Source organism: Cebidichthys violaceus, unplaced genomic scaffold, assembly GCF_023349555.1.
Source record: "Cebidichthys violaceus isolate CVI_PGR_0920_01 unplaced genomic scaffold, fCebVio1.0.p SCAF_45, whole genome shotgun sequence".
Lineage (NCBI taxonomy): Eukaryota > Metazoa > Chordata > Actinopteri > Perciformes > Stichaeidae > Cebidichthys > Cebidichthys violaceus.
This window is the reverse complement of record NW_027176650.1, coordinates 2237618-2250663: the sequence shown is the minus strand read 5'-3', so window position 1 is coordinate 2250663 and position 13046 is coordinate 2237618. Positions and strand designations below refer to the sequence as shown.

The 13046-nt window shown below is 39.4% G+C and overlaps 1 protein-coding gene across 1 annotated transcript in view; it reads left to right on the top strand.

The window, feature by feature from the left end:
* The window catches only part of LOC137886624 (calcium-activated potassium channel subunit alpha-1-like), a 43480-nt gene extending 33070 nt beyond the window's left edge, over positions 1-10410 (top strand). The window contains 9 exon segments of the mRNA XM_068729155.1: positions 327-519; positions 1452-1565; positions 1764-1847; positions 2870-3000; positions 3783-3977; positions 4434-4552; positions 4648-4863; positions 6817-6845; positions 7624-10410. Coding sequence (XP_068585256.1) covers positions 327-519; positions 1452-1565; positions 1764-1847; positions 2870-3000; positions 3783-3977; positions 4434-4552; positions 4648-4863; positions 6817-6845; positions 7624-7772 — 1230 coding nt within the window. The 3' untranslated portion in view covers positions 7773-10410.
* The last annotated feature ends 2636 nt before the right edge of the window (positions 10411-13046 follow it).

Genomic DNA, 13046 nt, shown 5'->3' with positions numbered 1-13046 from the left:
CAACAAAATCACCCATTTCAAATATGCTTCAGCTAAACAGCCACTGGGTGGATTGCTAAGACATTTTGGTCTTAGCAATATCTTCCCCCCCTAAGGATGACTTCTGAATTGGAAAAAGAGTCTGCCGGTGAAGTAATGGAGGCAGCGATTAAGTTTCCTCCACAACATATTTGGCAAAGTGCTTTAGTCGTGTGTGAAAGTGTTTAGCAGGAGACGGGGGGGGTTGAGGGAAAAAAAAGGCTCAAGGATGAAAACTGAAATTTAAAAGTTGCGACTTGGGTGTCATAGGTGCGATTACAAATTCTCCCCTTCGCTTCCTCTCAAAGGGCACGCCGCTGAGTCGGGCGGATCTGAGGGCCGTCAACATCAACCTCTGCGACATGTGTGTCATCCTGTCGGCCAATCAGAACAATATTGACGACGCGTCGCTGCAGGACAAAGAATGCATCCTGGCGTCGCTCAACATCAAATCCATGCTGTTTGACGACAGCATCGGGGTCTTGCAGGCTAATTCCCAAGGTAAGGAGCGCCCTATCATAGTTCACTGCACCGCCTGGAAGGGACAGGGCGCTGGCACGGAGAATATCCCTCACTGGGATGCTGCCTGGCCGACCTGGTGTCACTGCGTTTGACAGTAAACCCTACTGACTATTCCTCGGGTTACTGTAACAACTGGTTTCTTTACTTAACCTAATTGGTGGCAACCGGCACAGTTGTTGGCGCAGCAACCTTAAAATGTGTTTAATTCATGAAGTGTGTGTGTGTGTGTGTGTGTGTGTGTGTGTGTGTGTTAGCTTTTAAAACAGCAACGGAAGCACTCTGTTAGCTTGCCCTCAATAATGGTCATTCTCTGGCAATGAGAGAAATGCTTTTAGAAACCTTTTGACCTCGGGGGGGGGAGAAGGTAGATCCAAGCCAATTTCATTATTTCTCTAATACATGTATGACCTTACATTTGCCTTAGTCAGCAGTAAGTGACGGATGTCAAAACACGGCCTATGTATAATACATACAGCATCGCTGATTTAATGTGCTTACTTGTCAGTCTGAGGAAAGCAAGAAATGTCAAGTCAATTTGAATTCAATCTTGCGTCACTTATTTTCTATTTCATGGCTCCGTACTGTACATGGGTTTTTTTTTTTTTTTTTTTTTCGTGCGCGAGGTTTCCATCTCCACGCACGCTGCAACCTAAAGGAAACAAAATGAGCAGCATTGTGACATCTATTAGAGATATATATATATATATATATATATATATATATATATATATATATATATATATATAGACTTATATTGGACCTTGTCAAGAATACGGCACTCAGCAACTTTGTGCTTTAGCGGCGGCGTGTTATTATTATTTCTGCTGATAAGTGCCCGTTTGTAGCCTCTGATGAAGTATTGAATATTGCATTAACGTATTGTGTGCTTTTATGTCATGTGTCCGTTTTAGGCTTCACGCCACCGGGAATGGACAGATCGTCTCCTGAAAACAGCCCGGTCCACGGATTAGTGAGGCAGACTTCTGTCACAACCGGAGCGAATATCCCCATCATCACAGAACTAGGTATGCTTTCTGCTGATTGATATGATAGCTCTACTGTTGCATGCTTTTTTTTTTTTATCAGTTATGTAGATCTGAAAACAATTGGAGGCTGTCAACACTTGATAAACCGTACTTAAAATTTTTTTGGGTTTTTTTTTTCATCCCTTGTTGACATGCTCCAGTAACTGTTTTTCCTCAACACTTGTCTAACACCATTAGCAAAGCCAGGCAAAAAACTGCCTGTGATTTCATTCAGTCAGGATAAAAGCAGTGGGACCAGCATACAAATCATAACTGAGCTGGGTAAGAAGTGCCTCTCTGTCCTTGTTCTGCAGTGTTGTAACCGCTGCTGCTGCTGCTGCTGCTCCCTCCATATCAGCTTCCTTTTTGATTTCTCTCGCTGCACAAGAGGCTCAGTCCATTCCCATGGCATCACTTTGAGCACATTTTACCCTTGGTTCTGGTTGAAATTGCCTGTCTTGTTTTGGCCTCCTTATCTCAAAGCAAAAAAAAAATAAAAAATTCTTCCCTTTTTTTTTTCTTTTTTTTTTCTAAGAGTTACAAGGCCTTTGATCCCTTGGAGATCCTCGTGGCTGTTTTTCATAGCATCTCCTGTCGGATCACATTCTCTGGCCCGTGCCCTTCTTTCATCTCAGCCCCGTCGATATGACTGACATTTATTTCTTGTCCTCGCAGAAGTAGTATTTCTCCCGACTCAATTTTTTACATCATTACTCTTTTCCAGCTACTGCATGTGTTGTTGTGCTCAAAGGCATCTTCAAAAGAAGGTTCTGGGGGCAATGAGATACTTTCATTTGGTCAGACGTGCACAGTGCAAGCAATTGGAAGTTCTGCCTTGGATTTTACAAGACAAAACAATGGCATATTGGTGTGTTTCTAATACTGACTTTTGAAATCAAAGCGTGACGCTTTGACAACAATATGCATGGTGTCATGAGTGTGCATGGCCTAGATATGGAATGTGAGGAATGAGGCGAGTTGGGCCCAAGAAGCCGAAATTCCAGACACGGTTTCATTTCAGTCGCTTAAAAAAAAAAAAAAAAATTTTTTTTTTTTATCCAAATTGTGATTTAAAGAAATGTTTCACAGATTTCTAATAGTCCATATCTGCAGCTTCTGACTGTACATCTGTGTCCTCTTCACGTGAATGTATTCACGATCTATTCCAAGTATTTGCTTGATGAATGCTTAAACACACACAGTCCATGCTTTCTCCATAAGATCTGGTTTGTAATGCAGAAAATGAACACGAAGAATTCAAAAATGAGTGATGGAAATTGACGCGTTTTTTTTTCTCTCCATAGTAAATGACTCCAATGTTCAGTTCCTGGACCAAGACGACGACGACGACCCTGACACGGAGTTGTACCTCACGCAGCCTTTCGCCTGTGGGACGGCTTTTGCCGTCAGTGTGCTGGATTCCTTAATGAGTGCTGTGAGTCCGAGTTAATTTAGCTTACAGAATATATACAAGGTGGCGATTTAGAGGTTTTTGTGCAGTGATAAAATAACCGTCATAGATCTGAAATCTTGTGTTTTGATAGCGATGTAGGACCTCTGTGTTCGCGTTCCAACAATAGCTGACAAGACTGGAACTTGTACTAGATACGAAGGCTTCACTTGTCTGCCTTTCAGTTTGAGTGAGCTTTAGAACAAAGCTGCCTTCAAAGTGCGCTCCAGTGAAGACAAAGGTAATGCTACCTAATGGACAGCCCTCATCCATCATCTTAGTCAATAGTGCTGTCAGCAGCCGAGGGAGATGTCACTGTGCTGTACAAGCAAAAGGAGACGAGGGACAAGCGGTGCAGACGTTTGCCCTCGTTAAAATCAACAAAGCAGCTACTGGTTGCAATTAAAAAAAAAAAAAAAAAAAAAAAAAAAAGATAGCAACTTCACTGAGGAACGTGGATGTTCAGGTTTAACATGAATAGCATGTAAAACTGACTTCTCCACATAATCGTCTGCTATTTTAGCTATAGGAAATACAATAATGTGCACCAGCACTTCCTGTGTCTCTCTCTGATGGGAGTGAGAGTAACCTGCAGTAAGTGGATTCTCCCGTCTTTTCACTCGGCGTGCAGAGCGATGTGACACAACAGGGTGGCGCTAGATAGCGCCGTTCGGCCGGGTCTGGCACTTTGACGAGGTTCGGTTGTGACTTCTCGCTGAAGGATTTACCCCCCCCCCCCCCCCCCCCTCTTACCTTCATTCCTTTAGACATACTTCAATGATAATATCCTCACCTTGATCCGGACGTTGGTAACAGGCGGGGCGACGCCGGAGCTGGAGGGGCTGCTGGCAGAGGAGAATGCGTTGCGGGGAGGCTACAGCACGCCACAGACACTGGCGAACAGGGACAGGTGTCGCGTGGCACAGCTGGCCTTGTACGACGGGCCCTTCGCCGACCTCGGGGTAAGTGACTAGTGTCTGTCACCCGAGGGCCGAGCACGGCCAAGTCCGCTTGTGTTGTGGGAGCTGACTTTAGTGAGAGGATTTGGACTAGCAGGGATTGTATGTCCAGAAATAGGTGACTTCTGTCACAATGACACTTTTAATCCAATCTATTTATCCTCAAATAAGTTCATTGGCACTTGGAGAAAGATATGCCAGCAACATTACACTTCATACTCATATATAATGATGTTTTCCAATTTAAATAAAATAATTACAAAGATTTTTGGTGATGTAATATAGCATATATTGCACTATACTTTGATGCATGTCAGTATTTGTTTATTGTGAGCAGATTCTTCCTCAACAACACTTCAGCTCTATAGTCCATATGAAGTCCATGTAAACAACTATTATGATAGGTTTGTGTTTTTTTGGTGTTGCTTTTGGACTACAGTTTGTGCCACTGTCTTGCAGGATGGCGGTTGCTATGGGGACCTGTTCTGTAAAGCCCTGAAAACCTACAACATGCTGTGCTTTGGCATCTATCGGCTACGAGACGCACATCTAAACTCCCAAAGCCAATGTACCAAACGGTGAGTACGGACCCAATGTGTCTTAAGTCTTAGACTTTGTTTCAACCTATACTAAATTTAGAACCGGCCTTCCGCCTGTCATCTCTTTCCTCTAGGTATGTCATAACCAATCCACCGTATGCGTTTGAGCTGGTGCCCTCAGACCTGATATTCTGCCTGATGCAGTTTGACCACAACGCCGGCCAGTCTCGAACCAGTCTCTCCCACTCGTCCCATTCGTCCCATTCCTCCAGCAAAAAGAGCTCCTCCGTCCACTCCATCCCAACCACCAACCGCAGCAACCGCGTGAGAAGCAGGGACTCCAAACAAAAGTATGTGCCCCTCTAAAGCTCTCTTGACTGTCTTATGTCCGTGAACAGTGACAGTAACTGTCCCGCAGTGTCCTTTTGCAGACAGACTGCAACATGTCGATGTTTGTCCGAATGTGTATCTGTTAGTTGTAGGTCTAAAATCCAAAAGCCCTCTGCAGTTAAAGATGTCTGAATCAACAGAAAACATTTTGGTTACTACATCAAGCTAGATTTTGACTTTGTTTTGACCCAAGTTTTATTGAATATAGCTTAAAGGACAATTAGAATTACTCAGGCTCAGCACATTATACAATGCAACCCCACTGAGTAGGAATTGGCAAACACTTCTAGACTTTTAGTTTTACATATACGGTGCTTTCTTCTGTTAATTACTTACCTCTGTGATAAAGGGCACTGGGTTTCTCCATCTTATAACGTTTCAAGTTTTGCTTCGTTGAAAGTTTTGTTTGATTAATAGCAGATTTTTCCTGGTACTTGAACTGCACTTTAAATTACGTCTTAAAAGTTCATAGTGTGTCCTATTAATGCCTTTGATTTCCAGTAACATTTAAATGCTATACTTAAATATTATTTTCCACCATGAAGCATCAATTGTGTCTTCAAACGTGAATGTCACATTACATTGAATTCAACAACATGGTTATTCTTACTTGGTGGATTACCGATCGTTGTCTGATGGTCATTGTTCAAAAGCAGCGAACAGAACCGCATCGTCAGCAAAAAGGCAAATGTGAAATGTGAAGCCTCATAACAAGAGCCCCAAACCTCATGGTGAGTTCGTCCACAAGACACCGCATGAGGTGGACCTTCAGGACAATCTTATTTATATATTGATCGTTTATAATTGCATTCTACAAAACCTTAATTTGAGTGTTGAATTTTTTTCACATTTTATCTTGAATTGTGAAGCAATTTGTAAAGTCAGTTTCATTGTAAGCACTGTAAATTAATCAATCTGTCTGACATTTAATTATGATTGAAATATCACAGCAAAGATGGTTTACAGCAAAGTATAGTTGCGATATAAAAATGGTTTAGTATGCAATTAAGAATGTCAAAAGTAATTTAATAATATATATATAATATGCGTCAAAAATGTCATAGTATGCCATAAACATGTCACAAAAGTTTCATAGAACAGTATAATGTCATAGTATAATATGCAATAAATTAAAACAAGATATAAAAAATATAATATAAATAAATATATAATGTCATAAAAGATTTCATTAAAAAGTAATAGTATGTTATGCGATAAATTGTTCATAGTATTGTATGTCAAGAAAAAAGATCATTCCTTTAAAAAGTAATACATTTTCTGTCACTGACACATTTAGAGGGTGTCGCTGAGTTGGCAGAGGTATGCATTCTCCAAGTGTCTCCATTTTTCTATGGGAAAATATTCATAAAAAAAAAAATGAGCACGTTACATTTTCACAGCTGCTGAATGAACGCGACAAGCTTTCTATGGTTAGTAATCTGTTCCCATTTGAAATAAGAAATACATTTCAGCCGCACCAATTCATTGGCATTGCACATTTTACAGAAATTCATTTTCTACATGAAGTTCTTTTGTATCAGTGCAGTACTTTGTTCGCTGCATGTTGCTCATCGGGTTTCTGAATCATGGACAAAATCATGCTTCTAATCGCTTTGGCAACAGGCATGGATTCAATATGGCTGCTTGACGGATGACACAGCGGCTAAATGCATAGTGATGGCACTTAACTTGTTGGTCGCCCCCCCCCCCCCCCCCCCCCCCCCCCCCCCCCCCCCCCCCCCCCCCCCCCCCCCCCCCCCCCACTGATTAACCTACCCCACAATCCATACGTGATGAGAGCATCTGCTGTTTGTATACCTCTGATCATTATGCTGTGCAGAATCTGTTATTAATAGTCGTATTAGTATTTCTCATTTTGCTTACATTTAGTGTACTACTTTCTTTTTCCAAAGTGCAACAAGGATGAATAGAGTGGGCCAAGGTATGGAAGTGAACGATTATGCATGATGTTAAATGCATTTAATATGGTCATGTCCTTGCTGACATTTTGCCCTCTGAATGAAAGCCAAGTAGTTATGTCTTTTCCAAATGACTGCATAGTTATGACCTGTGCAGTACATCTCACTGAATGGTTTGATGCTACTTCACTTTAATTCTGTACCGAGTGATGTTTCGTGTTTCATCATTGGCGACATGTATTTATAATGGCATATGCAGCGCCACTGCCTTAAGTCATGCTGATGAAAATGCATGACCACGACCATTGCCAAGCGGATGAATCACCAGCGATACGTTATGCCAGACTATTCATTTCCTGTTTTAAAAGAAAAGAAAGTTGCATCAAGCCAAAAGCCTTGAAGGCCCCTCAAAAAGATAAAGCCCTGGAAGTACGAACTGTGAAGTTAAAAGTAACCAAATTACAAGTTTACTTAAAAGGGAAGTATGAAAAACAGATTGTGTTTAACTGGTGACCCAACAAAGCAGCATGTTTCCACGGCAGCATGGTCTTCTATATAATAAACATTTTTAACCATGAGAGGATTTAAACTTGGACATTGGGACAATGAGTGAAACTTGCGCGCCATTAAAAACAATCTTCTAGGAACATATTTTGTCGTGTCAGAATGTCTTTTTACCGCTTCAATTGAAACCAGTATGACAGCGTTCTCCTCATGTTGTGTGTGCGCACTTTGAAAATTGACGTCTATCTAGCGTTAACTTTTTTCTTTTTTTCTCAATATGATTTGTCTCTTTCTCAGAAAAGAAGTTTACAGATGAGCCGGAGAATACCCACCTGAGGACCATGCAGATCAAGCCTGTGAATACGCTCGCCATCAACCAAGTCAGTCAGCAGAAATCCACAAGCGGCTCCATTGCCCCCATCAGAGAAGTAGAAGACGAGTGCTGAGCCCCGGACCCCCCCCCAGAAGACTCATCGTGTAGGTCTCAGACTGGGATTCTGGGTTGTATTCTCATCTGCAAACACTAACCATCAATTGACATTAGATGAGACGAACACATACTGCTTTCCTCATTCACCTCTGCAGCAAGCAGATTTAGAATCATACGTGAAATATAGATGAAGACAATCATAGTCAACTGTCGCTACCCCTCAACTTTTAGTTTGCACAGCTAATATTGTGGTGGCCGGACTCCATGACTTTTCTGTTCCATTTCGGGGAATGAGGGTCACTTGAAGGAGAGAACAGCAATGTAAAAAAAAAAGACTACTGCAACAAAAAGGAGGTGATTATAATAACGGATCAAGTTTTGCAATTGTAAAAGTTGCCTTTTAAGCTGTTGATGAACAACTACTACTACTGCATTGACTTTACCCAGTGTTGCAGAGTTATTCTGTACAGTATGTTAAAATGTGTATTTTACATCCAGCTGCAATCCCACCATGATGGCATCGTTAGTGACTGAGGCCCAATCCCCAAAGTCTGTAAGGGCTCAGGGGCTGTCCCACTGTCAAATCGCTAATTTTAGCCCTTTATGCACATTTTTGCCCGAGGGAATTACCCACAATCCATAGCGTTGTTACGTTAAACACTGGTTACCAGGAGGCTTAAAAAAATAAATAAATAAGGTAAACAAAGAGGATAGCACATTACATTTACACAGAAATATTAACATTAAAAATGTAAGATTGTGCATAAACATTTGAAATTGGATTAATTCAAGCATATGCTATATTACACACCTAGTTTATCTATCAAACATTTCTTTTAATTTTGCTTATTGAAGCTGTTTTGACAAAGGAGTAAATGTATTATCTGCCAATTACCTCATCTTATAAGTCAAGAGACGTTCCAATCAGGCAGTAAAAACATAAAAACCCACAATTGTAGATGACATGTTTTGATGTCACGTGTGATATGTCGGCTCAAAGTGCCGTTCGTATTTACGCCGTTTCAAGCAGGTTGCAGCCTCTTACACGTCGGGATTGGGCCTGACTCAGTGATTCCTTTTGCCATTTGGAGCTACTTCACAACATTTGTGACGGTTAAGACGGCCAGCGTCCATGTGTAAATGGCATTTGGCTCCAGCCTTATCTCTATCCATTTATATTCGTCTTATCTTTGCCTTTTTTTGAGTCGTTTGTTATAACTGTTTTCATTTTTGCTGTTTGGTTGCAATGTCCAAAACCCCAGAAATTATATTAAGTACAAGCTTTTTAAGTATCTGCAAAGTTTCTCCAGGGTTAAAGCAATATTCTTTATTCTTCTCTTCTTTTGACAATACCCAAATATGATAGAGCTGTTTTGTTCTTGACAAAAGAATATAACCAAAAATCTCACACAGTTTATGATACAGTGATGGAGATATTCATGTACTTAAGACACCATAGAGAGCGAAGCTACACTATGGTTCAGCGTGGCATATGATAAATCTGTAGATGTGTGAAATATGAAAGCCTCGTATCGCGTGAAGTGGGCATCTTTAAGTCCTCCTTTGGCTGTAAGCACTGCCTGACACAGGATTGTCTTGGAGGCCATTGGGCGCTTTGTTTGTACTCCATGACCAATCTTAATGCCACAATCACACATGTTCATGCTTTTTGTAGATACATGAAAAACAGCTCTATCATACAAAGTTATTTGGGCTATTTATACGTTCTAAAAGATTCTATTCTATTGGTGAACCATTACGTATCCTATATATATATATATATATATATATATATATATATATATATATATATATATATATATATATATATATATATATATATATATATATATATTCATTAAAGGAACACAGATAATTTGTTTCATTTTGTACATGCATGAGTCGAGATTGCAGAGCTAAGAGTGGTTATTAATCTTGTCTTGTTTTATTTTGAATTGCAAGCTTAATCCACATGAGGTGCAAACACAGTCTAGCGCTCATGTTGGATGTCAAAAAAATAAGAGGTTGTGAGATTTTTAGTGGCACAGAGAGCATCCAAGCCATTCAACCCTCAGTGCCAGTAATGTGCCAGGCAGTGCTAAAGTCAACGGAGGACTCCAGAAGACCCACTACTGCGAAAAGAGGCTTTTAGCTGAATTTAGTCCAAATTTTATTTTTTGCTGTAAGACTGAGACATGTACTTTCTTTGGAAAAATTGTATTTCAATTTCTTAAGAGGCTGTAATTCCCTGGAGATAACTATGGCTGGAGTAAACAATTTAAAGTCTTAACACTATTTTTTAAATCATCCATTGTCAATAGCAAAGCGTGATAGCAAATAATTGTATGTACTCTTCAAAATCAATCTGTAAAGCTTAATGTAAAATATTTTTTTTCTAGTATGTTCTTGTTTGACAGTAACTGTGGGGTTGAGAGGCATTCAGCGTTGCAGTCTAGTTTGTATTATTTTGTGAATTTCTTTTTAGCACACTGACTTGTAGATACAATGACTGTGCTAAGCTGATATTTCTGACTATGTCATAATACCCAATAATCAATACAGTTTATTGTCTTGTACAAATAGGCTTGTACATAAAATTGTACATGATTTCATTTTGTATTTTCACAAATTAAAAGCTGATGTATTGTGTTCTACATTGTGTCATGTGATTTGTTTTCTCAGATGTTTCTAGAGGTTTATAAAGTCATAGTATAGCATGTCGAAAAAAAGTAATAGTATAGTAGGTCAAAACAACGTCTCCTTGAGCAAGACACCTAGCCCTAAAATTGCTACCAGTGGCTGTGCCTACGGTGTATAGATATACATTTTTTACATCATACAGATATTGATTTTTTTTTAAACATACTATGACTTTTTAGACATGACCGTTTTTCACTTTTTTCGACATGCTATACTATTACCTTTTTTAGATATTCTATGCCAGTGGTTCTCAACTGGTAACTGTGGCTAAGTGGAGAGCAGAGCCGCCTTTCAATCAGAGGGTCATCGGTTCGATCCCAGGCTCCTGCTCCATTAGTCACATGTCAATGTCTCCTTGAGCAAGACACCTAGCCCTAAAATTGCTCCCGTGGCTGTGTCTACGGTGAAAGAACATCATACAGATATTGATTTTTTTTTTTCGACATGCTATACTATGACTGTTTTTTTCCATTTTTAGACATGCTATATACTGTGACCGTTTCTCACTTTTTTCGACATGCTATTGGATTACTTTTTTCGACATGGAATACTATGACTTTTTTCAACATACTATACTATGACTTGTTATGACTTTTTTGACATGCAATACTATGACTTTTTTCAACATGCTATACTATGACCTTTTTGACATGGAATACTATGACTTTTTTCAACATACTATACAATGACTTTTTATGACTTTTTTCGACATGCAATACTATGACTTTTTTCGACATGCAATACTATGACTTTTTTCGAAATGCTATACTATGGCTTTTCGACATGCTATACTATGACTTTTTTCGACACGCTATACTATGACTTTTTTCGACACGCTATACTATGACTTTTTTCGACATGCAATACTATGATTTTTTTCGACATGCAATACTATGACTTTTTTCGAAATGCAATACTATGACTTTTTTCGACACGCTATACTATGACTTTTTTCGACAAGCTATACTATGACTTTTTTCGACATGCATTACTATGACTTTTTTCGACATGCAATACTATGACTTTTTTCGACAAGCTATACTATGACTTTTTTCGACATGCATTACTATGACTTTTTTCGACACGCTATACTATGACTTTTTTCGACACGCTATACTATGACTTTTTTCGACACGCTATACTATGACTTTTTTCGACATGCAATACTATGATTTTTTTCGACATGCAATACTATGACTTTTTTCGAAATGCAATACTATGACTTTTTTCGACACGCTATACTATGACTTTTTTCGACACGCTATACTATGACTTTTTTCGACATGCAATACTATGACTTTTTTCGACATGCATTACTATGACTTTTTTCGACAAGCTATACTATGACTTTTTTCGACATGCATTACTATGACTTTTTTCGACACGCTATACTATGACTTTTTTCGACACGCTATACTATGACTTTTTTCGACATGCATTACTATGACTTTTTTCGACATGCAATACTATGACTTTTTTCGACACGCTATACTATGACTTTTTTCGACACGCTATACTATGACTTTTTTCGACATGCATTACTATGACTTTTTTCGACATGCAATACTATGACTTTTTTCGACACGCTATACTATGACTGCTTTCGACATGTTCTACTATTACCTTATTTAGATATTCTATGCCAGTGGTTCTCAACTGGTCACTGTGGATAAGTGGAGCGCAGAGCCGCCTTTCAATCAGACGGTCGTTGGTTCGATCCCCGGCTCCTGCTCCGTTAGTCACATGTCAATGTCTCCTTGAGCAAGACACCTAGCCCTAAAATTGCTCCCGTGGCTGTGCCTACGGTGTATAGATATACATTTTTTACATCATACAGATATTGATTTTTTTTTAAACATACTATGACTTTTTAGACATGACCGTTTTTCACTTTTTTTCGACATGCTATACTATGACTGTTTTTTTCACTTTTTTCGACACGCTATACTATGACTTTTTTCGACACGCTATACTATGACTTTTTTCGACACGCTATACTATGACTTTTTTCGACACGCAATACTATGACTTTTTTCGACACGGTATACTATGACTTTTTTCGACACGCTGTACTATGACTTTTTTCGACACGCTATACTATGACTTTTTTCGACACGCTATACTATGACTTTTTTCGACACGCTATACTATGACTTTTTTCGACATGCATTACTATGACTTTTTTCGACATGCAATACTATGACTTTTTTTGACACGCTATACTATGACTGCTTTCGACATGTTCTACTATTACCTTATTTAGATATTCTATGCCAGTGGTTCTCAACTGGTCACTGTGGATAAGTGGAGCGCAGAGCCGCCTTTCAATCAGAGGGTCGTTGGTTCGATCCCCGGCTCCTGCTCCGTTAGTCACATGTCAATGTCTCCTTGAGCAAGACACCTAGCCCTAAAATTGCTCCCGTGGCTGGGCCTACGGTGTATAGATTTTTTACATCATACAGATATTGATTTTTTTTTAAACATACTATGACTTTTTAGACATGACCGTTTTTCACTTTTTTCGACATGCTATACTATGACTGTTTTTTTCACCTTTTTCAACATGCTATACTATGACTGTTTTTTTCAC